The 27914-nt window shown below is 56.0% G+C and overlaps 1 protein-coding gene and 1 pseudogene across 19 annotated transcripts; both read right to left on the bottom strand.

Annotated features, from left to right (window-relative positions):
• Window positions 1–13: 13 nt before the first annotated feature.
• CERCAM (cerebral endothelial cell adhesion molecule) lies at window positions 14–27851 on the bottom strand. 19 transcript variants are annotated; one of them, XM_070596733.1, is made up of 16 exons: window positions 27393–27744; window positions 25451–26465; window positions 18702–18766; window positions 18376–18469; window positions 16052–16162; window positions 15764–15881; window positions 15072–15206; window positions 14732–14936; window positions 13135–13254; window positions 12746–12822; window positions 12539–12645; window positions 11593–11725; window positions 10317–10444; window positions 9934–10137; window positions 9300–9552; window positions 8500–9013 (listed from the first exon to the last, which is right to left on the bottom strand). In XM_070596733.1, exons 5-15 carry the CDS (start codon window positions 16123–16125, stop codon window positions 9300–9302), a joined length of 1554 nt encoding a protein of 517 aa, XP_070452834.1. In that variant the 5' UTR covers window positions 16126–16162; window positions 18376–18469; window positions 18702–18766; window positions 25451–26465; window positions 27393–27744; the 3' UTR covers window positions 8500–9013. The 19 variants fall into 19 exon arrangements, 18 of the variants coding, with proteins under 18 accessions (XP_070452828.1, XP_070452831.1, XP_070452834.1 ...); XM_070596734.1 differs by having other exon boundaries at window positions 25451–25555; XR_011533654.1 differs by lacking the exons at window positions 8500–9013; window positions 18702–18766; window positions 25451–26465; window positions 27393–27744 and adding exons at window positions 14–64; window positions 649–732; window positions 23074–23633.
• LOC103550881 (peptidyl-prolyl cis-trans isomerase A pseudogene) lies at window positions 6047–6510 on the bottom strand (annotated as a pseudogene).
• Window positions 27852–27914: the final 63 nt, after the last annotated feature.

Here is a 27914-nt window from a genome sequence, read left to right as displayed (position 1 = left end):
GCCTACCGTGTTCATTCCTCAGTGTTGGGGAATCCTCCGTTTTCTTGACTCGCTCATTTTCTCCCTGTTGAATAAATGGTGGATCCCCAATACCTTTTGTAACCCAACGGCCTGAGGCTCTGCAAAGACCAAATCCACAAATCCCTGCCTCCAGCCTCAGCTGAACCCCCACCACTGCCCAGCAACTAGAACAGTCTCTAGACTCCCTCCCACAGTGGCTTTTCCAAAGTTTTGCCTCTTTCCCCTTCCATACTCCAACTCCCCTTTTTCATGGAGAAAAATAAAAGCATCAAGCAGAATTCCCTCCACCTTCTCCCCACCGTCCCTCATCTTTGACTTCCCCCAGCCTGAAGTCCCCCTTCAGAGGAAGAGATGTTCTTGCTGCCGAGACAAACTTTCTTCCAGGCCTAGGTCAAACGTCTCTGAAAAGGTCTCTCGCTATCCCCAAGACAGAATTGTTGGTCATCTCTTAGTGCTCCCATGTTCACTGAACCAATATTTAGTAAGTCCCTGCTATGTGCTAAGCCCAGTTCAAGGGCCACTAGACCATTGCATCCCACCCAGTCTTCCAGGAGCCCATGATCGGGCTCTCTAATGTAACCAGGTAAAATGATGAAAGCTCTCCCCACACACACTGAAGAGTTTTACCTGTATGGTTGTGTCCTCTCCCCACCAGCTGACCACAGTCCTTCCCTGCCAGTGGAGGTCCTTGGGGTATTTGTGATGGAAAATCTGAGAATGGACAGGATGGAGGTCACACACATGTGCGCGCACACATACACACTCACTAGACCTGGGTGACAGGGCGGAGGAGGAGGGAAAGCTCCTCAGAAGATGGGTAACAGGGAAAGGGTGGGGGAAGGGTGCTGAAGACAGGGGCACGGGCACATGCAGTGTGTGAAGGGTGTGGGATGGGGAAGCAAAGAGGAATTTTAAGCGTATAGCTGTGGTCCGGGTATCTGACCCATGTGCGGTGTTTGAGAAATGCAAGTAAGGAACGTTTGTGATTCTGATATTAGTTTGGATTGCTGGACCATGTCTTCTGAAGCAAACCTGCCGGCACTGGCCACTTTTTTCAAAGGGCTACACCCAGCACTGATGAGGACCTTGGGAAGCAAGCTGGTAGGTTTAAAAGTTGATGTAACCTTTTGACAGTGGGATATTATATATCGAAACAAACACCAACAACCTCTTTTTGTGTGTGTGTGTGTGAAGAAGATTGCCCCGAGCTAACATCTGTGCCAATCTTCCTCTATTTTTTATGTGGGATGCTGCCACAGTACGGCTTGATGAGCGGTGTGTAGGTCTGCAGCCGAGATCTGAACTGGTGAACCCTAAGCCACTGAAGCAGAGTGCGTGAACTTAACCGCTACACCGCTGGACTAGCTCCCCAACATCCTCTTTGACCCAACAATTTCATGTCTAGGAATATATTGTAACGGAATAATCCAGGAGACATGCAAAGATTTAGACTTTAAAGAGAAATTCCCTTTCAGTGCTCGTTTTCCTCAATGGGATTTTCCTTGGACTGACCCTTCCCTACCTTCCCAAGCGGGTGAGAGACTCGGAGAAAGGGAGAAAGGAGCCCTCTCAGGCTTGCCCATAGGCCAGAGAAAAAGAATGCTCCACCTGGTCCAGAGCTGTGGACCAGGAAACTTCGTGGGGTTGGAGCAAAGCCAATTGGTAATAGGCGATATGCATTCGCCCAGTGCACGCCCTGCATGTCTTATATCCCTCTGGAATCTGGTGTGAGGATGAGTGGTGTGGTGCAGTTAAGAACAAAGCATAGTTAGGGTGGGGCAGGAAGGATCTCAGATCCCAGATCCCAGGACACAGGTCTAACCTGAGGCCTCGTTAAAATGACCAATGTTTGTGGAAGGTTGAAAAGTCCTAGCCACTTGATAAATTATATTACATATAGTCTAAGGAATACTACAGAGCCATTAAAAATGATAAGACAGATCTATTGTTCAGACATGGAAAGGTCTCCAAAACATATACTAGCTAAGAAAAATAAAAGGCAAGGTGCAAAGCTGTAGGTGGACCACAGCGCCATTTCTCCATGAAAATAACCTGTGTATGTTATTACATGCATGTAAAAAGAATCTGGAGGAATACACAACTGAACTGTTCAGATGGATTATTTCTGGAAAGTGGAATTAGAGGAGATTTTCACTAGTGACTTGTAAATTTTTGTAATGTTTAAGTGTTTTGGGAAAGGAATACCTGTGTGTCTAGTCAGGAAAAAATCAAGAGAATAAAAACTTGTTGGAGAAGATACTCATGACATATTGGTTGAAAAAGCAGGTACAGAACAGCAAGTTCAGTCTAAACCTATATATGTGTTTGGGGGCTGGGGAGAGACATAGACAGAAATTCATAGAGAAAAGCCTGCAGATTTGGGGTGTTTCTTATATGACTCATATATTCTTTTTGGTACTTTTGAAAAAGATTTTAAATTTGTGAACTATATTTTCAAAAGAGGGTATGTAATTGCATCAGTTTGCTCCAGCTGCCGTAACAAAGCATACACGCTAGGTGCCCTCAACAACAGGAACTTCTTGTCTTATAGTTTCGGAGGCCAGAGGCCTGACGCCAAGCGTCGGCAGGGCGGTGCTCCCTCTCGAGGCTCCAGGGAAGGACCTGTTCCAGGCCTGTCTCCCAGTTTCAGTCCGTTCCTTGGTAGCAGAGCTGCAGTCTATACGTGGCATCCTCCTTGTGTGCCTGCCTGTGTCCAGATTCCCCCTTTGGATAAGGACACCAATTAACCGGGTTAGGGGCCCACCCTATTCCAGCATGACCTCATCTTAACTAGTTACCTCCACAATGACCCTACTTCCAAAGAAAGGTCACATTCTGAGGTACTGGGGGTTAGGACTTCAATGTATGAAGCTGGGGACCCAGTTTGACCCACACCGTAACGCATATATTCCATTTAAAGATGTATAATAAACGCTAAGGGAACCACGGTCCAGGTTAAGAAACAAAAGAGACTTAAAAAAATTTTTTTAACTATAAGACGCTATCTCAAAATGTTAACACCGGTGATTTTATTTTGCTCGGGGTTTTTTTTGTTGTTTTTTAAAAAATTTCAACAATGAACGTGGGCTTCCCTTGTTAGTTAGAAATAACCGCAGCTGATAGTGGAGCTGTGCACTGCAGTGCTGGACCCCAGCCTGCATGCACTTGAAGCAGGGGGATGCCCCTGAGTCCTCGGCTCAGGATGCGGCCTCTCCATTCCCCCAAGGGTCTGATTACCAGTTGTTTCCATCCAGGAGCACCTCCTCCAGGGGCCTGATGCAACTGCCACAGCACAGCCCCAGGGACAAGGAATCTGTGCTCCAGAGTGGGTCTGGCTTTTCTTTCAGGTGACTGGAGAGATTTCAAGTCCTGGGTGGGGCTGGGAGAGAAAATTCTCGCAGGCCCCATCAAGGGTCTGGCTCCTCTTGGACCCTCTGAACAGCCCCTCGCTGGCCCTGGGCCTCCGAGGTTGGATGGATGCTGGGCTCAGCTGAAGAGTCTGGTTCTACAATTGCCCAAACCAGTGGTTCTCAAAGTGGTCCTCAACAGCCGATGCTGTTGGTGCTGGAGAACCCGCACCAACGGCGTCAGCATCACCAGGGAACTTGTTAGAGGTGTGGATGCGTGGACCCCACCCCAGACCTACTGCATCAGACACTCTGGGGGTGGCGCCCAGTAGTCTGTTTGAACAAGGTCTCTGGGGGTTTGGATGCTCTCCGAGGTTTAAGAACCACTTCCCACACCATCGGGGAGGGATCCCAGACGGCAAATCTCGTCATGCTCCTTCATTTTACACAGGGGGAAACTGAGGCATTTTACAGCAAGGAGGAGGACCTAGCTCAAGTGCCACCGACAACCAAGTGGCAGAGGTGAAACCGGAAGTTAGATCTTCTGTCTGCCGAGTCCCCACTCTTTCTTCTGACTCAGGCAGACCTCCTAAGTCCAACCTGATTCCCTCTGTCACTGTCGGGAGGGTCACCATGATGCCAGCCACCATCAGGGCAGCGCTCCCTTTGTGCTGGGCACCATGCTCACCTGCACTGGCTCAATGAATCCTCATGACATCCAGTGAGGTTGGCACGAGAGCTAACCCCATTTTACAGAGCAGAAAACTGAGGCGAGAGAAAGGTCAGGACACTTGCCCAAGGTCACAGAGCTAGAAAGGGCAGAGGCAGAACTCAAACCAGCTTTCTCTGCTCCCAGAGCCCATGCTGTGGCTAATAGGACCACACCAAGGTTTGCCGAGATGGCCATTGGCCGGTGGTGGTGGTGGGGGGTGCTCTTCTCCAGCATCTACAATTCGGCTAAGAAACTGTGAGACAAAAAGCTTCCGGAGCAGGCAAAACAGTTGGCAAACAGCCGGTGCCCAAAAGCTATTGCCATTTACTCCTAGGAAAGCCCCTGGTCTGCACACAATTGTACCCACCTTGAAGTGAGGGGCACAGTGCAGATTAGAAGCGGCCCACCAGGAGGGAGGTGCAGTAGACGTGGTTCTTGCCCACTCACCCCCATTCCACTTTCTCACTTTCTTTCAGCTGTCCATGCCTCCCCCTAGCGGGGGCGTGCCTCACAACAAGGCTTCCTGAGCCTTTTCACAGCAGGGCACACGTGGAAAACCAAAATATTTGCACAGCATCCCGGCAGCCTGGAGGGTATTGGGGATATTTAGAAGTCTTGATGAAAATTTCCTGACACTTTCTTCCTAATATATATTAGGATTAGAAACCATAGCATAAAGTATTAGGGAAGATGTTAAAGCTCAGTTTTGTATAAAACTTCCAAATAAAACATTGTGCTGGATAAAAGACGACACACAAAAGGCCACATACTGTGTGATTCCATCCATGTGACAGTTTGGAAAAAGCAAAACCATAGGGAGAGAAAGCAGACCAGCGGTGTCCCCGGGCTGTGAGGAGGAGGGAGTTGACTGCGCAGTGGCACAGGGAAACTTTTTGGCAAGACGCATATATTCTCTATTTTCATGTAGTGGTGGTGACATGACGGCTTATGTTTATCAAAAATCATCAAAGTAAATTTTACTGTATGTAAATTTAGCAGCGGTTCCAAAACCTGTCATCTCCTCAGAATCACCTGGGGTGGTTTTGTTGAAAAGTAGTCAGGCCTCACCTACAAGCAGCTGAATCAGAGCCCTGTGCCGCGGAGTTCAGAGGGGGCAGGAACCTGCCTATAACAAGCCCCCCAGGTGGAGGGTGTGGTTGGGGACCAGGACTTTTGGGTCAGGACAGAAGATTCCAAGCTTCTGTCTCCAGCCCAGACCTGAACCTTGAATCCCAGACTCGTGGATCCAACCACTACCTGACCTCCACGTCTGGATCTCCAATTTCGCACGTCTAAAACTGCTCTCCTCACTTGCCCCCAACCAGCCCCACCCATCTTCTCCACTTCAGTTAATGGCAGTTCCATTCTTCCAGTAATTTGGGCCAAAAACTTTGACATCATCCTCAATTCCTCTCCTTCTCTCTCTCTCTTTTGCTGTTGTTTAGTTTTTATCTCATGGTCATAAACTTTTTTTTTTAGCATTTATTTATTTATTTTGGAGGGGGGATTAGCCCTGAGCTAACACCTGCTGCCAGTCCTCCTCTTTTTGCTGAGGAAGACTGGCCCTGAGCTCACATCCATGCCCATCTTCCTCTACTTGGCATGGCTTTTGCCAAGTGGTGCCATGTCCGCACCCGGGATCTGAACCGGCCAACCCCGGGACCACCGAGAAGGGGAACACGTGAACTTAACCGCTGCGCCACCGGGCGGCCCCTCATGATCATAAACTTAACTCTTCAGTCCAGCTAGACTTGAGGGGGAGAAGGAAAACGTGGAACCGAAAGAACTGCAGCCAGAGCATGAAGACGACAGGATGTGTAAGCAGCTGGGGAAACTGGCGGTTAAGACAAAACACAAGTCAAGGGGCCAGCCCGGTGGCACAGCGGTTAAGTGCACACATTCTGCTTTGGCGCCTCAGGGTTTGCTGGTTCGGATCCTGGCTGCGGACATGGCACCGCTTGGCAAGCCATGCTGTGGTGGAAGATGGGCACGGATGTTAGCTCAGGGCCAATCTTCCTCAGGAAAAAGAGGAGGATTGGCAGCAGATGTTAGCTCAGGGCTAATCTTCCTAAAAAAAAACAAAAACAAAAACAAGTCAAATTGCTTAGAGTCGTCCACAGACAGCAACGGTGTTCTTGCTGGTCTTACCATTCCTGGACCCAAAGTGCCCCTTGGCTTCTGTGAGAGTCATGTCCTTTCCTCCTTGCCAAAGACCACATGCCTGCCATCCAGCCACTCAGTCTTGGCAGTGCAGGTGAAAACCCGGGAACTGTTTGTGCTGGGGCCAGCACATGCCGTGGACAAGATGCCAGGACCCACGTGCTTCCAGATGAAATATTCATCATCAAATTTCTCCCTGTAGGGGGACTCTCCACCGGTGCCAGTATGCTGTGTGAAGTCACCAACCTGGCACATAAATCCTGGAATAATTCTGTGAAAGCAGAAAACTTCATAACCAAGTCCTTTCTCCCCAGTGCTCAGAGCACGAACCTTGTCTGCTGCCTTTAGAACTTAGTCTGCAAACAGCTTGAAGGAGACTCGGCCCAAGGGCTCGCAGTCGATGCTGAAGAATAGTGGGGTCGACCAGAGCAAGGCAGCACAGGGGGGCTCCAGGAGGTGGCGTCATCACCTCTGCAAAGCCTCCTCTCCTTCTCTTGAAATTCTCTCGGCTCTACCTTCTCACCACCCCAACTGCTAACACCTGGTCTGAGGCATCGTCGTCGTATCTCACCTAGACTCATGTGGGTTTCTAACCAGTCTCCCTACTTCTACCCTGGACCCACCTATGGTTCATTCAGTATGGTAGCCAGGGTGAGCATGTTCAATATAAGTTAGATCATGTCATTTCTCGGCCTCAAACCCTCCAGGGACTTCTCATCTCAGAGTAAAAGCCAAAATGGCCTCCAAGGCCTTCCCTGCTCTGACCCTGACCTTGGCTCCATCATCTCCAGACCTTGGCTCCTCCTTGCTCACACTGCTCCACCCACACTGGCTTCCTTGCTGTCTTTTGAACCTGCCAGTCCTGCTCCTGCCTCAGGACCTTTGCATATGCTGTTCCCGTGGCCTGGAATGGTCTTCCTTCAGATGTCCCCATAGCTTGCCACTTTACCCCCTTCAACTCTTCGTTAGACATTAACGTCTCAGACTGTACCTGATAGCTCCCCCTTTTTGCTCTATAGCACATATCACCCTGTAATATTTACTTATTTGTTCCTGTCTGTCTCCCTCGCCAGAACGTCAGGTCCATGAGGTCAGGGGTGTTTTTCAGTTATGTTACAGGCTGTATCCCTAATGCCCAAACCTGGCCCATAGGAGGTGCTTGATAAACGTTTATTTCAATGAATGAAGGGGACACCTGAAGCCTGGAGAGGAGGTGACTTGCTCAAGGTCATAGTCATGCAGAATCAGTGCTTTCACTCTTGGACCAAACAAAACACAATCCCACAGCTCTGGCCCAAAGTCCTTCTTGCTGCCATGCCAGGGCCTGGAACCAAAGCCGGGCCTGCTGGACCGCAGCCCCAGGACAGGAGGAGGGATGGCCCTGCCTCGGGAGGTGTCTGTCCGATCTGCCAGGACCCGGGGGTTTACACAACCAAGTCAAGGGGCTGCCACGGGAGAGGGGCTCCTCTGGAGAAGGAAACCTGTGATGCCAGTACCACGGTCCTGTGCTGGTGGAGGCAGAGACAGCCACGGCCAAGGCAAGGAGCCACCACCCCAGCGCCTCAGCTCCCTGAGTGCAGGTCATGGAGACAGCTGCTGGGCCCAGAAGCCTGACCCTACCGCGGCTGGGGGAGGGAGGAGAGCCAGCAGTCCCTGAGCAGAATAGCAGAAGGTGTGGAGCTGCTGCAGGCAGCCCACAGCCAGGGGCAGATTCCAAACGCTGGGGCTCCCTTCCCACTTGTCGCCCCAAACCAGCAGAGGGCGCCCTGGCCCCCACAGTCCAAGTTCCGGCACCTTGCGCCCTCTGGCGGCCACACTGGTTAGGGACGGAGGGGAGCCCCAGGTCTCCCCCAGCCACTGCCAGGGGAGGGGCTCCAGCTGCACAAGTGAAGACCCAAGGGCTAGGAGGATCAGCAGCCCTGGGTCTGGCCTGGGCCCACCCTGACCAGCAAAGTGAGGCCAGCGATGACCACTACAGCCCCAGTGGGTGAGCACTCACTGTGGGCTGGTCCCTGGGCCAGGCTGCGTTACACACACCCAGCTCAGGAGATACTCCTCTCCCACCTCCACTCTACCTGCGAGTAGACTAAGACACAGGGAGGGATGGCACCCACTCAAGATCACCCAGCAAGGAGACGACGCCAGGTCGGCCTGACTCCTCCTCCAGGCTGCCCTCCTGTGTCTCCATCTGCTTCATCAAGAATCCTCCCTCCCAGACCTCGTGACACGCAGAGAAGCTCAGCCATGGCTTAAAAAGTATAAAGTGCAAATACCAGCCGGCTTTTATTGAGGGCCTACTGTGTGCTGGGCACCAGGTCTGCAAGGGTCCTCCTCCCACCTCCCTGCACTTCCCACTGGCCAGGGAGGAAGGTTGGCCCTGGAAGGTGGGACCCAGGTGTCAAGCCAGGGAGGGGGCTGAGGTGGAGGTAGAAGGGGGCAGAGGGGCCCCAGCAGCTGGGTCCTCAGGGAGGGCAGGGCTCCTGTCTGCCCCCTCCTCCCCTCCGCCCAGGCCCTGAGTCAGGCCGTGCAGGGTAAGAGGGCCTGTGAGCTCTGCCCTTTCACCACGTGACCTTTGGAGAAGGGGACCCATCTCTGAGTGGTTTCTCCCGATATAAGATGGGTCCAGAGGGCAGAGTGGCCATGCCTAAGGTGGCAACCAGGTCTCTACTGGGTCTGTGGCTGCTGGTGGCAGCCTCTGCCAGTGATCTCCAACTCTGCCCCCTGGACAGCTGCGGCCTGCTCCTGGGCACTCCTCTGGAGTCACCACCTAGACCTAGACAGGAGACGCAAGAGGAGAGAATAGAAGAACTAGGGGCAGAGAGCGAGGGGCAGAGACAGAAACAGACACGGAGAAAGTCAGAGAGACAGAGGCGGGCAGAGAAAGAGTAAGCGCTAGAGGTGCACAGAGAAACGAAGGGACAGCCAAACACACAAATAGAGACAGAGACAGAGCAGACAGAGGGAAGGAGAGAAAGAAGACAGGCTGAGACCAAGACACAGAGAGTCAGCTCTAAAAGGGAGAGGCAACCGAGGGCCCCCTCTTCCCAGCCCGCCCTCACCTAGAGCTCATCCCTGGGGTGGGGATGGAGGCTGTGCCCACTGCTGCCAGCCAGGTCCAGGCGAGGGTCACGCAGGGTCTTGTGAGAGCCGCGCCAGCTGATGAGGCGGCCGCTGTCATCATCCCAGGGTGAGGATGTCTCCGTGTCGCTGAGCCACTCGGCATCCCCCGCATAGTGGGTGGGGGCGGCAAGCAGGGGCCGGGCTGAGAAGGCCCGCAGGTCCCGTGGCCAGAAGTGTGCCTTATACTGCTCGCTGTGAGGCAGAAGGATGGCTCAGGGGGGCAGAGGGGGGCTGAGGTGGGCCCCTCCACCCAGACCGCACACCTGTCTGGAGCCAGGCACCTCACTGCCCTCCCCATCTAGACCTCACAACAAACATGAGCGGCAGGATTCTCTGATCCATATTTTCCAGAGAGGGAAACTGAGGCTCGGAACAGGGAAGTCACTTGACTAAAACCCACATGGGCAGTACAGAATTCACACCTGGGTTGGTCTGACTCTAGGGCTAAGCTGGGCTACTCCTCAGTGGCCTGGAAGAAGTGACTCAGCCGTGCCAGCCTCGGCCTCCCCACCTGCCCAGCGAGAGGCGGGCTCCCAGGAGAGGAAGCCCTGCCCTGCCCCCACCAAGACTCACTTGGGGTGCTGGTCAAACATGATGGGCAGGAACTCGTCCACGGGCAGCATTCGGCGTAGGGGCTGGGAGGCCAGCAGCTTGCGGGCACCCGCCAGGCTCAGGACGTATGCCAGTGTCCAGTAGGAGTACCCGGCCACCACTAGGTGTGGCAGCCCCTCCACAACCGCCTCCTCCTCAGGGTTCACCTGCTTCCGGCCGAGGTAGCTGTAGGTGACACCAAAGGTCCCAGGAGTCACTGTAGGTCCTGTGTCACAGGAGCCCTCCCCTGCCCCCATCCTACAGGCCAGGTTCTGGGGGAGGGCTGACCAGGGCTCCAAGCAGGTGGAGGCAGGCTCCCAGGGGCCCACCCCTCTCCCTTGCCCCTGGGGGCGCAGGCTGCCTACATCAGGTCCCATGGGAGTTTCTCTGCCTCCACTTCCTCCATCAGCTGCTCCAGTCGCCCCCTGAAGTTGCTCTCAAAGCGCACGTCGTCCTCAAACACCAGGACCTGGGCCAGGCCCCTGGCAACCACCTGTGGTATACGGTGGGGGATGGCTTTTTAGATTGAGCCGTCCCCTTCCACCTCGCTAACACCAACCGACTCTCCCTGGCCTCAGTTACGCGCCAAACGCTCGGCCCTGGCCACGTCACTCAGCTGCTCCAAAGCCTGCTGGGGCTCTCACCGCCTGGGGACTGAAATCCCAACGCCTTGCTCTGGCATTCAAGGCCCTCTGGGACCCTCAGGAGGCAGGACACAGGATGTCCCTGTGCTGCAGTGAGGAAATGGAGATGTGGGGAGGTGGAACCACTTTCCAAGGACACACAGCCAGGTGGTGGCAGAAGCAGGATCTGACCCTGCATCTGCTGGACTCAAAGGCCTGGCTCCTCATCCCGAACTCCTGAACTGTCCTAAAGGAGGCTGGGCTGGGCGAGGGGTGAGGGGAGACCCTAGGCCCCAACATCTCTCAGAAACGGTACTTCCTGTAACTTTTGGAAATGTGAAAAGTACATGAAATCAGCTCAGTAAATGGTGAAATGTACGTCATCCTTCAACCTGCTCAGAGACAGTAGAAAAATAGAAATATAAGCTCGCAGCCATCTATTTTAGTTACAGTAGAAAACAAAGACACAGAGTGAGTGTGAGCCCTCCCGGGGGGTGCCTCCAGGTAGCGGCTGCTCCTGGGCGCTCACACCCCAGCCCTGCGCTGAGGGTTCCACCTAGTGCCAAGCAGGCCTTTCTTCTTCCCTCCAGAACACACCCAACTCCTTCCTGCCTCAGGGCCTTTGCTCACACAGTTCTCCTCTGCCCAGAAGCCTCTTCTCCCCTCCCTTGGATGGCATGGCCCCCCGGACCCCACACCAAGCCAGGAGTGCAGGCCAGTCCACACTCTAGAATAGCCTGACATCTCCCCTCCATGACAAGCTTGGTTCTTTCTTGAGCTGCATTTTCCTTGTTCCCCTTTGTATGCTCAGAGCAGAATATCGCCTAGCACACAGTAGGTGCTCAATAGAGACTGGAGAACGAATAAGCTATAGGGTTGAACACACAGAGTTAAAGCTGCTGACCGGGTCTTCATGCGTTCATTTCTCCACTGGTTCATTGGAGGGCTGGACACAGAGCAGTGGTGAGGGTGGCCCTGCTCTCCCTGAGGGTGTGGGCCGAGGGGCCGGGGTCCTCACCTCCTCCCAGATGGAGTAGTGGCTGAGGAAGCAGCCCACCTCGCCCTTGGTCAGCGTGCGGCCTGAGTAGGGGTCCTGGTAGCCAGGGAGCAGGTCCACGCCAAGGCTCCTCAAGATACTGCTGTTGAGTGTCCTGAGGGAGACGGGTGTAATGGGGTGAGGGCCGCCAGCCAGGGCCCCATCCAGGAGGCCTGGCCTGTGCATGTTGGGGACGGTCACACTGGAATCTGGTCTGAAGGAGCTTTCAGCCTTGTTACTGCTTTGTGTGGCCTGAAGCCATCAGTGACTGGACCTGGGGAACCCCTGAGGGGTGACCCTCAGGGGAGAGGGTAGCAGCATGGGGAGGCGGGTGGTGGCCTGAGAAGGATGCACCCCAGGACAAATGTGGAGAACATGGCATATACTTCTTGGGCAGAGGCCCAAGCAAAAAACAAAATCCTGTGGTCAAAGGGGCTGGTGGCACATGCAGCAAAGATCAGCAGGCACGTGGGTCATATGAGCCCTGGGTCCCCAGGGCACGTGACTGGCCTGCTCCCACTCCCACCTACCCACCAGGGACCTAAGTTCAGGATGGAGAGAATAACCCTGACCATAATAAAGACACCTAAGCTTTGGAACACTAACCATGAGTCAGGCCCTGGCTGAATCTTCACTGACCCTTACCAGCCCCAAAGAGCAAGGCACAATTATCTGCCATTTACACAGCAGGGCTGAGAGGCGGGGGTAACTTGCTGAAGGGCAGAGCTGAAATCCAAGCCTGGGAGCTCCAGATCCTGGGCCTTAACCATTGTACTCTCCTCCCTCCATCCTGTCCTATTTCTGTCTGCCCTGGGACTCCCTGAGACAGAACTGCTCAGGCCTTGTTTGAATACCTCCTAGAACAGGAAACTCACTCAACTCATTTGTCCCCCTCCCAGGAAGCTCTGAGGGACCTGGGGAGCCTCACCGGCCATCCACAGCATCCACCACCCGCCCGGAGATCTCCATCTCCCAGAGCGAGCTCAGCATGCGCTCACGGCGGTCGGGCCGGCGGGCCAGGCTGATGACAAAGACCTGGACGAGGCAGCGGAGTGGGTGCAGGGGAAGTGGGTGCAGGGGGAGGGAAGAGCCCACCCACCTCCTGGCCCCACTTCTGCAGGCTGAGGGGGCTTACCTCATCAAACCCCATCTTGCTGGGCCTCTTTGGGGGCCGGGACACATGAGCCGAGGCCCACATGGGGGGCCCGTCCACTGCAGAGGAAAGCACCCCTCAAACATGAGTCCTCACATGCCAGGGGCAACCCTGGAGTCCCAGCCCCCCTCAGCGGAATGCCCAGCAGGAAGGGCCCTCTGAGATCACAGAACCCACCTGCCTCCAGGGTGGAGATGGGGAGACTGAGGCCCAGTGGGGAAAGAGATTTGCCCAGAGTCAGGGAGTGAGTTAGGCTGAAGCTGGGACCCAGCCCGCTGCCCAGTCAGGTCCAGGGCCTGGGAGAAGGGGCACGTGGGGCAGGGAGGCGGGGAGCAGCCGCACAGGTGGGCGCAGGGGCACCCAGCCCTCACCTAGTGCTTCCAAGATCAGGTGGATGAAGTTGACCCTCTCGTCCTCTAGCCCCTGGTAGGATTTCACGGCCACGTTCATGTACCCGTAGCGGTGCTGGTTGCACACGTGGACCGAGACCCCTGTGCAGAGAGGCCGAGTGAGTGCTGGAGTAGGGGGCAGGGTTCTCAGAACCCAGCTGAGAAGTCCTAGGCGCAGTCCTGCCAGCGACCCAATCCGTGAGTCCTCTCTGGGACTCTCGGTGTGCCCACCTGTGGGACTGGAGGGAGAAAGGGCTTGGCCCAAATGATATCCAAGGGACTTTTCTGCTGAGATGGTTTATTCATTCAACAGACGTGTCAGAGCACCTGCTGGGTGCCAGGGTGATGGCAGTGGGCAAGACGGACAGAGTCCCTGCCCTCGGGGATTGAGGTGAGGAAAGAACAGGCAAACGCCCACCCCACAGGATGCCACCAGGCATTGCTCCACCCCCTAAACCTCTCCCACCTCTGCCCACCCCACCGCCCGGCCCAGACCCAGCACCCTCAGCTCCCGCCCACATCCTTACACTTAACCCCAACCCTGTCCTGCTCCCACCATGCTGTCCTCCACTGGCAACCAGAGTGGCCTTTTTTATTTCATCAATATTTGTCACCTTTATTATAATTACTTATTTATTCTTTATCTTCTATAGACCACGAACTCCTCAGGGGCAGGCACACACTATCTATTTAAAAGTTAACCCCATGCCCAGCACGCCTACCTTTCCTGCCTTGGCTTGCACCATGCCCCCTCAACCTACTGTGCTCCAGCCACCTGCCTGCTTATATTCCCCACCACCACAGGGCCTTTGCATCTGCTGGTCCCATTGCCTGAAATATTCTTTCCTGCTCTGCTTGCCTTGTCAGTATCTGCCCACACTTCAGATCTCAGCTCCCAAGTTCACATCCTCCAGGAAGCCTTCCCTGACCAGGTCAGTGCTCGCCTAAGCTCCCAGGGCACCTATAATTGAGAAGTTCTCCTTCCTGTCACAGTTGTGATTGGACATTGACTTGTGTGATCCTTTGACTGACGGGACTGGAGCTTCCAGCAGGGCAGGGACTGCCAGATTTTACCCACACTGTCTCCCCAGTGCCTGGCACATGGTTAGTGCTCCATAAATAATTGCCTGATTGGGGCCAGCCCCACAGCCGAGTGGTTAAGTTCGCATGCTCCGCTGCGGCAGCCCAGGGTTTCGCTGGTTCGGATCCTGGGCGGGGACGTGGCACCGTTCGTCAGGCCACGTTGAGGCGGCATCCCACGTGCCACAACTAGAAGGACCCATGACTAAAAATACACAACTATGTGCTGGAAGGACTTGGGGAGAAAAAAGCAGGAAAAAAATAAAAGAAGAAGATTGGCAATAGTTGTTAGCTCAGGTGCAAATCTTTAAAAAAAAATTGCCTGATGAAGGAATATATGCAAGTGCCATGATGGAGACAGACAGAAGAGACCTACTGGGGCAGTGGGCTCAAGACAAGCTACAGCCCGGAAGACAAACAGGAGCCAAGATGAACTGCAGAGTGGGGGAGGGCATGCAGAGGCAACAGCACGTGCAAAGGCCTAGCGGCCTCCCCTCACCAGCAGCCTGACAGGCGTAGGCGAAGACAATGATGTCATCGAAGGGCCAGGTGTAGTTGGGGTGAGGAGGGTAGAAGGCGAGCTGGGCTGCCCCCTCAGCCCGCAGGGATATCAGGAATGTGGAATGGACCATGGGGACACGGAAGCAGCCCCGGCGCTGGCGGTTCTTGGTGGGGAAGTACTCCGCTGTGCGGCGGTAGTAGCCCTGCGGAAGGGGGTTGCTCTGGCTGTGAGAGGGGCCCCTCCATCCCAGAGCCTGCTCCCCTGCCACAGCCCACAGAACGCGAGGCCTTCAGGCTCTCCCTGTCCCTCCTCCCGAGGCCCCCATCCCTGGCCTTACCTGGGGGGTGATCCCGCACCAGAAATTGGAGTAATAGGTCTGGGAGTCCAGCATTGGGGCCACCACGGGCAGCCCCTTCTCGATCAGAAGCCTCAGTGTCTGATTGTTGGTCAGAATGTTGTCTGTATCTGCAAACTTTGGGGAGCGGGACGTCACAGGCCTCAGACTTGTCTGGGCTGCAGCCCCCCAAGGATTCACTGGGTAAGATCCTTCCCCATTGCCAGAGACCCAGACTGGCTCCCAGAATCCAATGGAGTTCCCTTAGAGAGGTCTAATCTACAAACCAGTAGATCTGTTTCTGGACCAAGGATCTCATCTGGTGCACTGGCTCAGGGGTTGGGCCCAGAGATAAGAGTTACTGATCTAAGAACTTTATCTGAGATCTGACTTAGGGAGTAGATCCAAGGATCTACTCTGAACTCTAGTCCAGGGAACTAGGCTCAGTTTATACTCTGGGCTCTAGCCCAGGAATCTAGCCTCGGTATATACTCTGGCATCTGTCTCAGGGATCCAGGCTTAGTACTTAGTCTGAGCTCAAACATAGGGATCCAAGCTCAATATCTGGCCTGGGTTCAGACCCAGGGTGCTAACTAAAGGATCCAACCTACAGGTGGTTAAATCAGACAAAGATTTGTATCAGGGACAGATACCACCACCTGTGGGAAGCCCAATCCTAGGCCAGGCTTTCTTACCAGGATATAGTCAGCCTCCCAGTTCCTGGCAAAAGTCAGGGCTTCCTGCTTCAACTCCATCAGAAACTGGTGCCTTTCTTTGGTCCAGTGCTTGGGACCCTCTTCATCTGGGTAGGACCTGAGCAGGTAAAGAGATGGGATGTTCCCATGGGGTGGGTGCATGTGGTCTCTCCCTCGGAGGGTAGTGGACAGGGACGTGGCCTGGAGGTTGAGGCTCAGGGCTGCCCCGTCCTCTCTGGGTTGCAGCTGTGCCCATCTTCCCCAGGACCTTTCCCCTCAGATCACCACCTGGACTCCCCTTCGGGCCTCCAGACTACAGTCGCATAGTCATCGCCCACAGCGGCCAGCCACTCCTGCAGCATCTCTGTGGTGTTGTCCACGTTGTGGTCTGTGGCACACCTGGGGACACAGGAGGAAGAAGGGTGAGGGGCAGCAGCCACAGAAGGGCCAAACCCCGAGGCGGCCTTGACCCCCAGAGCACCAACACCTGCAAGGCTGGCCTCTCCTGGGAGCAGTAGAGGCAGATCTGCTACAGAAGATGGACTGAAGGCAGGCAGCTAGGTCCCAATCACAGGTCTGTGATCCACTACGTGACCTCAGGCAAGTCCTGCCCTTTCTGGGCTTTGCTTTCTCCTCCTGTGACTAGAGCTGTTCTCCTGAGCTCATGGGCTAACAGAATGCGAATGCATTTTGAAAGATGAAAAGTACCTTAACTTTGAGGGACCTTTCTTAGTTACCTTCCTTCCTTGCTGTGTGACCACAGGTCAGCCCCTTCCCCTCTCTGAGTCAGAACATGACAGAAGAGCTGCTGCTTCCCTCTGCCCGAAGGTTGTAAAAAAGACCAAACCACACTCCGAGCGTCCCTGAGAAGTACTAATGGGCCCTAGTTCCGCTGCCAGAGAGCACAGCCTCTCTTTTCCCGCGGAAGGGGCTCCCATGGTGGAGAAGGGTGCAGGCGGCTTAGCCAAGAGCCCAGGTTTTAGAGGATGCTGCCCCTTTAAGCCAATTCCCCAGAAGTGAAGACTAACTACGTGTCAAGTCCTGCAGGGGTGGGAACTAACTAACTCAAACTGTGGTAATTGTGGGCAGCCTCCCAGGACACAGCTCCACCCCCCAACCCAACTTTGGTGTGTTGTGGGGGGTCAGTTTGTCATTTCTCTCCGTTTATCCCAAGCCTCAGCTTAGGACTCCTCCCTGTTCTGGCTTCCACAGACTGTGGTCTCTGATTCCAGTGCCCTGTGGGGACACTTGGGGGGAGACACTCCAGGGAGGGGGCGCTACCATACTGAGAGAGGCTGGAATCAGCCCAGCGGGAGGCGGAGGGGTCTGACTCCCCTGCAGAGCAGCATGGTGGGGGGGCTGAGGGCACCTCCACAGGCTCCCCAGGAACCCGTGGTCCTGGTGATCTCTGCCACGTTCAGCCCCAGGGGACGCCAGCTCTCCCGTCTGCTCCACTCCACATCAAGCCAACCACAGGGCCCACTGGGTTGAGTTTGGGCTCTGAGAACTAGGGCATGAGGGGCTGGGCCCAACTTACACCCAGAGGAGGTCCCAAGAGGAGGAGTAGAAGCCGGAATGAGAAATGGGTGTCCCTGGGTCAGCCTAAGGCCTCAGAGGTCAGTCTTCAGGGCCAGGGGATGGGGGGGCGGCTGTGGGGGGCTGTGGAGGGCCTGTCGCGAGGGGAGGGGCCTGCCTGGGTGGCGTCTGGATAGGGAGCCCATGGGCCATCTGGGGCCTGGACTGACTGTGGGGCTGGGGGTAGATGCCCAGTGGGTGCCAATGTCCGGGTCTCTCTCACCAGAGGGCCAGCCTGGCCCGGGGGTAGTCCAGCCGCTCCAGCGCACCCAGGTAGTGGGGTAGTGAGTGCTCGGCATTGCGGGCCAGGATGGCAAGGACCACTGCGGGCAGCGGCGGCTCCGCGAGGCCCGCAGCCCCGAGCGGCGGCCCCAGCAGGAGCAGCAGCTGGAGCAGCGGGGCGGCGAGGGCGGCGCGCATGGCGGGCGCTCGGGCGGCGGCGGCGGCGGCGGCCCCCGGGGCTCCCGGCCCTGCCGAGGGGAGTGGGCGGCGCGGCGGGGCCGGGGCGGGGCCTGGGCCGGGGCGGGGCCGAGGCCGGCCGGGGTCGGGGGAGCATACCCCCAAAAAGTGGGCTCCCACGCCCCACCCCTATTCGCGGGTTCTCAAGTGTCTTCTCCTGGGCCGGGGGCACGCGCCCCAGGCGTGACCCAGGAGCGGCCCCCTCCCGGCTGCACGCCGGAGGGGGGAAGAGGAGGAGAGGGGAGGGTCTGGGGTGACGGCATCCGAGCCGCCCGGGCGTCAGAGATCGCTCGACTCCGAGTCCCCGAGCGTTCAGGCCCCGGGATCCGGCTTCACTGAGCGCCCGACCGCCCTGCCTCAGGATTCCCTGGCCATCCCTCCGACCCTGAGACCGGAGCCGTACACCCGGCGGGGAGGAGCCACCGGCCGCCGCCCTTCCCGGCTTCCCCGGCCCCGCCCCTCCTCGCCTCCCCGCGGGCGCCCTCTGGCGGGCCCGCCGGAACTTCGCAGGCCAGCGAGGCCGCGCGTGGGCCCGAGAGCAAGACCGGCTTAGGGGGCCGGGAGCGGGTCTCCCTGACCTGCGCGCGCTGTCCCGCCGCGGTCCGAGCCTGGCATCCCCCGCGTGTCGTCGTCCTCGCCTCCGTCGCCAGCACCGGCAGTGCTCCTCCCGCCCTTTAGGAGAGCAAAACCCACTATTAGACTGTAGAACGAGAGGGCACCACACAGCCCCACACGGTGACCCGGCCCCACTCCAAAGCAGGGGACACAGCCTCCCCTGGGGCAGAGTTGGGGTCCTGAGGCCCCTGCTGAGATGGAAGGGGGTTTCCAGCCTCTCTTAGGAGAGGGCAGGAAAGGGGGGTCACCTGGAGGCAGTGGTGGGTTCTAGCTGGTATCTGCCACTGACCTCAGGTCCTCATAGGTGACATCGGGCTGATAACACCACCCATCTGCGAGAGTGTGCGAGGATTCCTTGAGAGAAGGAATATGCTTGAGTCCTCTGCATGGAGCCTGGCACCCAGGAAGAGTTACTGGGGTGGGAAGATGGGACTGGAGGAGCCAGGCTCCTAGTCCCTTCACCCCCAACCCACGGGGAACCTGCTTTCCTATGGCACCTTTGGGTCTCTCTTCAGCCTCCTCCTAGGGTCAGGAAGGGGAGCTAAACCTGTGCACACTATCTCCACTGAGAGGGGAAGGGTGGGGGCCCAGTAAGGAATAGACTTGCCTAGTGATGGGGCAGTGTGTGGGGGCATCGAACCCCACAGTCCTGGTCTCCAGCCCAGCTCCAAAGCCACCACCAGGCCTCAATCAAAGCTTCCTAGGTGGGGCTGCTTCCTGGCCAGTGGCCCTGCAGTGGAAGGCCTGAGGCCCCACAGCGGCATCCAGGGGAAATATAAGAAGCCATTCCCTTGCATAGTAGCCTCTGGACGGAAGGCACTCCCAACCCCAGAACAGGGTTCCCAAAGCATGTCCCCCACCTTACCCAGCCCAGAGCCGCTGCCCATCCTATTGGTCTTGGGGGCTTTCAGATTCTTCCCTTGCCTCGAGTCCTCCTCCTTCTCCCTATGCACTGACCCCTCCCATCTTCACCTCCCTCCCTCCACAGTCCACACCGTGGTCCAGCCTGTCACTAATTCCCTTGCTTCAGGGTTCTTCCATCATCCCTGCCTGGAAAAACCCTATAACTGTCTTGCTTTGGGGCAGGTTGGGGCTACTGCAAGCTCACGATCTCTGCCCTCGGCTGGACTCCCACCAAGCCCAGCAGGCCCATTCCCCCGTGCTCCTGTGCTCTCTCCTCAGTGGCATTTCACATCCCCACAGCCCCTGAAGCCCCACTCTATTCCCCCTCCCCCCAGCAAGGATCTCCCTGCTACTTTTTGGGAGAAAAGAGAAGCCATCACCTGGGAATTCTCATTTCCAGCCTCCAAACCTTCCACCCCTGCCCCCAAGCGGCCTCTGCTCCCACCGCCTGGTACAATGGGAGAGGCCCCCTGTCCTCACACCAGAACCCCCCCTGGGCTCCAAATGCCACCCCCTCACCCTTCCTGAACTGCCAACCTCCCTCTCTTCTGGAAACTTCCTTTGACATTCCAAAGGACTTAAATCTCCCCCAACTTAAAACATGAAAACACCCGGCTGCCTGCAGGCCCCCAGCTGCAGCCCTCTCTCTCTCCCTTCCTCCAAACCTCTTGCAAAGCAGATCTGTGCTTTTCTTCCTCACCTCCCTTCACAGCTTGACACACACCAAGGCCAAGGCCGCTCCAGCCAAACTGCTCCTCCCAAGACCAGCATCCTCCTGGCCACTCCCCCCAGTGACACTTCCTTCTCATCTAAGAGGGCTTTCTTCAGCAGCTGACCACATGGACACTCCCTCTTTCTGGAAAACCGTCATGTGTCTCAACTGCGCACCTTGACCCAAATTCCATCTGTCCAAAACAGAAGCCCAATCTTTCCCCCAAACCTGCGCCCCCTATGGTGCCCTTACTCGGACGGCAGCTCCGCCCACCCAGTCCCACAAGCTGGAGACCTGGATGTTGCTGATGATAAGTCTCTCTCCCAGCCCACTCCATCACTTCATCCTGGCAGGACCACTCCCTCACCGTCTCCTGGGCATGGCTGCCTCTTTCTTTCTGCACTGCCACTTGCCTGGCTCAGGGCATCAGCACCACTCACCTGGGCCACTGCACCCTCCAGGCCCACTCCCACAAGGCTTTCTGCCTGGAAACCATTCTGTATTCAGTGGTCCTCTCTAAAATGCCTAATGTTAACACTCGCGGGCTACCCATTGCATTCAGCACAGAACTCAAACCCTTCAAGGGCATCGAGGCCCTGCATGGCCTGCCTGACACTTCTCCAATCCTCTGATGCCCCCTCCTCCCCCATCTCCTGCTCTAGCCAAATTGACTATTTGCAGTTTCCAGAACACTCCATGCTTTAGGACCTTCCCACGTGCTTTTTTTGGTTCTTCTGCTTGAACAGATCTTTCTCTTGCTGAGCAAATCCCACAGGCCCTCCAGTCTCAGCTTGAACTTCCTTCCTCTGGAAAGCCTTCCCCAATGTCATGTCTGGGGACACACACCCACGTGGAATCCTATATAATCCCATTCATTCAGCAAATATTTATTGAGCACATGCCAGGTGCAGATAGGACTCAAGGAACTGGGGTGAACAAGACAGACAATCTCTGTTTCCAGGGTGCGCACATTCTGGTGAGGGAGACACAAGGGAAACAACCAAACTGATTAGTTAATAGATAGTTTCAAAGGATGGTAAATACTGTGAACAAAATAAAACGAGTTAATAAGAACAGAGAGTAGCTGGGAGTGGGAGGCAACGTTGAGTAGAGGGGTCAGTGAAGACATCTCAGAGCAGAAGGGGAGCCAGTCAAGAGCAGATCTGGGGGGAGAGTGTTGCAGATGGAGCGATCACGTGGGGCCAAGGTCCTATGGTAGGAACAGGCAAGGCCAGTGTGGTAGGAGCAACGTGAGCAAGGAGGGTGTGGTAAGAGCTGAGAACCGCCTAGAGCCTGCAAGCCACGGCAGGATTTAAAATTTTTTCAGTGCAATAAGAAGACATTAGAGGGGGTAGGCAGAAGAGTGACATGATTCGTCTTAAAAAGACTGCTCTGGGGGTGGCCCCATAGCCGAGCGGTTAAGTTCGCACGCTCTGCTTCAGCGGCCCAGGGTTTCGCCGGTTCGGATCCTGGGCGTAGACCTAGCGCCGCTCATTAAGCCATGCTGAGGCGGCATCCCACATGCCACAACTAGAAGGACCCACAACTAAAATATACAACTATGTACCGGGGGTTTTGGGGAGAAGAAGAAAAAAAAAAAAAGATTGCTCTGGCTGCACCTCAGAGGGTGGAGCCATGGCGGCAAGGATGGAAACAGGAGACCCTCATACAGAGAGAGATGATGGTGGGCAGGGTTGAGAGTTGAGATGTAGAATGGAGGCAGAGCCCACTGGCTTGTGGGATTAGACGTGGGAGACAGAAAAGGAATCGGGATGACTCATAGGGTTTGGGACTGGGCTGGATGGTGGGCTAGTTACTCAATGGGGAAGACCTGAGAAGAAACAGTTGGAATGTGATCGGCTTCTGTGTTGGACTTTAGTTTGAGCTGCCTTTTAGACTCACAGGTGGAAAGATCACATGCCAGACCAGCCTGGCTGTGAGTTTGGAGGCAGGGACCCGCCCGCCTCCTTCACTGTTTTATCCCCAGCCCCAGAGCAGGGCCAGCTGAGCATAGGGTGAGCTCTCAGTAGAAATACGGTGGGGTCACTGATGGAGGTGGGCTGATCAAGCCCTATACTCCCACTTACACTCAGTTTTTTGCCCCAAAATTTAAGACACAGTCTGCAAAGGTAATATTTGGGCAAATTCACAGAAATTCTGAAGCGGTGGCTCTCCAAGCATGGTCCCTGGACCAGGAGCATCAGCCTCACCTGGAAACTGTTAGAAATGCAAATTCCTAGGTCCCTCCCCATACCATTGAATCAGAAATTCGGGCAGTGAAGGTAAAACCAACAAGCCTTCCAGGTGATTTTGACACAGGCTAAAGATTAAAGCTGCTGTTCTATGGGGCCTAAGGCTTCATTCTCCAGGTCATGTAGGATGCATGCCTGGCAAAAAATGATTGGGCTCCTCTAGCTGAATAGGACCCAGACCACTGTGGACCAACATCTAGGCACAATTTCCCTCCCACAGCATCCTCCCTCCCATCCCTCAGCCATTGTAGTTCTGGCCAAAGCCAGGTGGTGGCGCCAGCGCCCCAGGCTTCACTCTGGCTTGGGGCAGTCGAGACCCTGGAAAAATTGTCCCCCTCCCCAGGGCCTTCTTCCCTCTGAGGGCCTCAGTTCCAAGGCCTACCCACTGGCAAAGGCTCTGCAGGGTGGCCTTCATCAGGGAGAGGGGTGCTGAGGCTGGCACACCCAAGATGAGGGCCAACCTCTCTCCCTGGAAGTTAGAAAGATGGGCTAGAGGAGGCCCCTTGGTCAGAGAGAAATTAGGGGTGTCTGGCCTGTGGGACTTGGGGGTCAGGAGCCCAGGCAGCCAGCTCTGGTCCAGTGAACTCTGGCAAAACCCCCACTAACCCTCTGCCTACCCTGCCCAACCTCATTTGTGGTCTCAGGTGCCATTTCCCTGCCAATGGGAGGGGGCAAACTGGAGGTACCCCAGAGCCCAGACAGAGCACCAAGGTTGGGGGTCTTCAGAGCCTGGCAGCCAAGCAGGCAGGGAAGAGGGGCCCACAGTGGGGAGGATGCTTGGATGGAGCTCTTACCAGCTGCCAGCTTCAAATCTCCCGGGTTGGGGGCTCTCTGGGCCCCTGTCCTGCTTGGTGGCCAAGGGAGCCCAGGATCCTGGCCAGAGGAGGGGCCCACGCCCCGCTCCTTGTCCTGGGTGCAGCTCAGCAGAGAAGAGTCCAGGAGCCCTGCCTGGGCTCCCTTCCACCTCAGGTTCCAAGGCCGCTTCCAGAGAAGCCAGGGCTGAGCACAGGCTTGCCCCCCATCTGCTCCTCTGCCCCTCATCTTTCCTATTTGAGGGGAGACTGAGACCACCAGATCCCAGCTGGAGTCACTCTGCCCATTCTGCTTAGACCTAGCATACCTTGGCCTCTGCTCTAGGAATCTGTCCACGCCCCCTCATCTCCAGGGGTTCCACCCAACCCCCACACTCACTCCAAAGGACCACCCTCTCCCTCTGGGTCATGCCCTCCTCTCCCAGGACCCCAGATGTGGAGCTATCCTCCTCTGAGGCTCTGCCTGTGTCCTGAGGAGGCTGGGGCCAGGCCAGCTGTTTTTCCCAGGCAGCCAGCTGTTTTGCCCATCAGGAAGCAGTGCTGGCTCCTCCGCTAAAATCCTTGCTGTGGCTGGGCTGCAGCGTGGCAGCCCCGCTGAGCCAGGGCCTGGGAGCTGTTAACTCCTCTGGGCCCAGGCAGCCCCTTCCTCTCCTAGCCGGATCCCTTCTGCCTCCCCCCTCCCAGACCTGCAGGAGCAGCCTGTCACAAGACTTCTAGAGATCCCAAGAAGACCAAGCATTGCTCTCCCCACCCCCCTCAACAAGTGCTAACCCGCCCCCCACAACAGAGCCTTGTCCTCAGGTGACCCCAGGTGAGAGGAGGGTCCAAAGAGATAAATGTTACCCCATTCAGACTAATAATAATGAGAGCCATCAACTGACTGCTGTGTGCCAGGCATTGTGCCAAGTGCTTTAAATGTGTTGTCTAACAATTTTTACAACCACCCTGTAAAGTAGGGAGTATTTTCATTTTATAGATGAGGAAACTCAGACGTTGGAGTCTAAGTCACTGGCCCAAGCCCACAGAGTTGAAGTTTGAAACTGGGCTGCCTGCCTCTCTCAGGCCAGCCCTGGTGGCCCTGGAATCACTGTTGGTGTCGCTATTTGTTTCCCAGAGCCCCTCACCCAGGCTGTCTTTCCCTGGTCTTGGCCTCAGGAGCACCATCTGTGAAACGGGAACACTGATGGGTGGAATTAACACCCCGATCAGCTCCCACAGGCTGAGTCCGGGGCTGTGCCAGGCTCAGTGCTTAACACCTTCCAAGCATTTATTAACAGATCATTCCTCTCGCTGGCAGTGGTAAGCCCGGGCGAGGATCCCAGGTTTGCTGCTTCCCAGCAGCCTGGCTTTAGGCAAGTGACTTTATGTCTCAGAGTCTCAGTGTCCAAAACTGAATAATGGATGTAAAAACAGTATCTACTGCGTCCTCGATTTTGTGGTGAAAGGAGGAGGTAACATACGTAAAGTGGTTGGCTTGCTACCCAACGCAGAGAAAGTGGTGTGAAAGGTTAGCCCTTACTATTATGACTAGTGACCACATCTGGAAGGATCTGAGTGGCCTATCCACCTCTGTGTGCCTCCATGCCCAGAGGCAGCTGGCAGCCAGGAGGGCTCTGTCATTACTTGTGAATGGATGGACCCTGGTCTGGTAGTACTACATGGGGACAGCCTCCTTCAAGAGGAGGCGGAACTTGCCCAGACCACACAGCTACTGGGGTAGAGCTGTGGGCATCCCAAGGCTCCTGCTCTTAACTCCTCACCCCTTCTCTCCAGAGGCCAGAACCTGGTCTGGTGGGAGGGGAAGGAGGGGCAAGGGAATAGGGACAATCTCAGGGCTGAGACAGCCCAGAAGGTGACTGGGTTGTGGCTGGGTGGGATCTCAGGGTCTGGGAAAGACCCCTCAGGATGCAGTGACCCGTGCTCTCCCTTTTGTCCCCTCCCCCCTGCCCACCATGGGTCAGCTCCCTGGTCCCAGCCTCGACATCTGGAACTGGGGCAGACAAAGAGCTGCGAGGAGGGACAATAACCTTCTGTCCATTTTCAGATGCCGGGCCGGGCCTGGCCAGGGCTGGGGGCCGGAGCCCCGGCGAGGCGGTGCCAGGCCCCCCGCGGGCAGCGGACAATGTTGGCAGTGATGGAGAGGAGGCATTTCAAAGCGTTTTGTTCCCACTGACCCCCTCCCCGCCACATCTCGCCCCAGCTCGGGGTGAGGCCCCAGCCCCACCCCCAGCCACCCAGGCCCCTGCTCCAGGCGGCTTGGGGACCGGCCACATTCTTGACCTCAGGGGAAAAGTTTAGACTCTTTGCACCCTGGGCAACAATAACAGTGTCAGAGAACTGATTTAGGAGCAGCACTTACCATCACAAAGCAGCAGACAAAGAGCCAGGGCTGAGAACGCGCCGGCCTCTGGGCCTGTTCCTCCAACCACGGCTGACTTCTCTCCTGGACTCTGCCTGGGCAGGACTGGGTACCCGGGCCCCAGACCCGGGGCACACCAGAGGAGAAGCGGAAGTGGGAAGGGAGCAAAGGAGAAGAGTGGGGGAATCCAGTGGGGAATCAGGGGGCCTGAGAGCTGCTTCCTGCTCCGCCACCGATTTGTTAAGTGACCCTGAGGAAGTCCTTCTCCACTCTGGGCCTCAGTTTCCCTATTTGTAATAAGGAGGCTAAACTATAAGGCTGAAAGCAGGATGTTCTGATCTTGCAGGCAGGAGGGTTTCAGTAATAATGATAATGATGATGGTGAAAAGTATTTACCGTTTAGTTCTGGGCACTTCCTAGGTGCCAGACACTGTGATCGCTAACCCCTTTCTGGCCCTCATCCCCTTTTATCATTTAATGCTCATCAACCTCACAAAGCAGGTGTATAATTAACACCGGTTTACAGTTGATAAACAGAGGCTCAGAGAAGTTGAGTCAATTGTCCAGGGCCACACAGCTTGGAGGCCGTGGAGCCGAGACACGAGGCAAGGCTGGTTCACTTCTGATTATGCTGCAGTGGGAAGGAGAGAGGGGCAATGAGGCAGCTGGACCCTGGTGAGTCCTGGGTGGGAGGGCCTCTTCTCCCAGCCAGAAGGCTATGAATAAATAAATGTCTGATTACCCCCAGAGGGAATTCTACCCCGGAGCAGGTGCCTTTAAAAAAGAGATTAATTCTCATCTGTGAACAGTTTGGCCTGCGCAGACACCTAGATGCAGAGGATTGGACACAATGACCTCTAGTGGAGACTTCCTAGGAATTAGAGGCAAGGTGGGAGGACATTTAAGGGCTCAGGGCCCTGGAGGCAGGCTACAGGTTCGAATCTCGGCTCTAGCTTTTTCTGGCAGCGTGTCCTTGGGCAAGTTACTTCAACATTCTATGCTTCATTTTTCCAACCTGTAAAATTAAATTCACCTGGTAGGAGTGTGGTGCCCATTTGGTGAGATGCATGGAAGGCCTTAGAACAGCGCCTGACTCAGTGAGGGCTGCCTGTTCCTATCTGGCAAGGTCCTTCCAGCCAGGACACCTCAAGGTGGGCACTGCGAGGACACTGGCATGCAGTCAGCTGTTGACCTTGCTTTTCAGGAAGAGGTTGGGCTTTGACTACAGCATGAGGGACTATGGTTAGACACTGAGAGCAAAGGGGGCCCTGTTCTCTGTGATCTGTAAGGCAAAGACCAACCATAGCTTCCCAGGGACCGAGGAGCTTGTAGCTTCTCTGATACCTGACAGGGGTTGCTTAGCCCTGGGCATGGTGTCTGGAGAAAGGACAGAAAGGGAAGGAGGCCCTGGGAGGTGCTGTCCAGAGTCTGCCCCCTGCCCCTTAAATCCAGAGGGACCAAACTGCATGTGGAGAGGGAAGGAGAGGTGGCCAAGGGCAGCATCCACAAGTCCTGGTGGGTTTTGAGTCCCAGCTCTGCCAACTTGCTGTGTGTTACCCAAGATGAGTTGCTAGCCCTCTCTGAGCTCATTCCAAAAGTCTTTTAGAATCCAAGATGTTCAAAGGAAACTATCACAGGCGCCTCTGTGATTCCACAAGTCTAATAAAAAGTTTGCTTGGCATCCAGGAGTCCTGCTCCCCAGACTACAGCCCCTCCTGGCTCCCCTCATCCCCAGACTTCACCTCCAGCTTCTCCACCATCCCTTCGGCTCCCCTCCCCAAACCACTGACACATGCACCACAGACAGAGGGCGAGACAGTCCAGTGGAAAATGTCACAGATTCTTAGGGACTCGTGGAGTGTTGGGGGTGGTCCTGGGGAGCCCCAACAAGGACAGCCTTCCCCTCCCTCACTGCCGGCTGTGGAGCCAGAGGAACACTCACCTGGGCAGAGCATCCTGGGGTCCCCCTCGGCCCGGGAGGTGGATGGCACTGCTGGGGCCGTCTCTGGCACAAGGTGACGTCCCTGCCCTGTTCCTGCTGCTGAGAAGAGCTAGTCAGGCAGGCCCTCAGGTGCCAGACTGCCCTTCCTGGGCACAGATTTTCCTGGCATCTGCTGGGCAGGAGGGCACTGGCTGGGGGTTGGGCAGACGGGCATGGAAAGATTTGGGCAGAGGTGTCGCCTAGAGGGCTTGTCCCCAGCCCCTAAATCCACTCCCTTTCTGGACACTGTGGGCCAAGGGTTCAGGAAGCCATGGGCCCTCAGGGGCATGGAGAGGGCTGACTTGGGGAGACTGATAGGAGCAGGCCCCTGCCTCATCCTGCCCCATCCCCCCTCATCCTGCCCCACCCCCAAAACAGGCCAGCACGGCCCAGGCTGAGGTGTTTGCTTTTCCAGTCTCTACACTGACTCCATTCAGAGAGGCCTTTCTCCACCCCCGGCCAGCAGCCAGTGAGCCAGGGCAC

This window comes from Equus przewalskii, chromosome 26 (genome assembly GCF_037783145.1).
Source record: "Equus przewalskii isolate Varuska chromosome 26, EquPr2, whole genome shotgun sequence".
NCBI classification, from domain to species: Eukaryota; Metazoa; Chordata; class Mammalia; order Perissodactyla; family Equidae; genus Equus; species Equus przewalskii.
The sequence above is the reverse complement of the archived record's forward strand: the minus strand, read 5'-3'. Positions and strand labels throughout refer to the sequence as shown.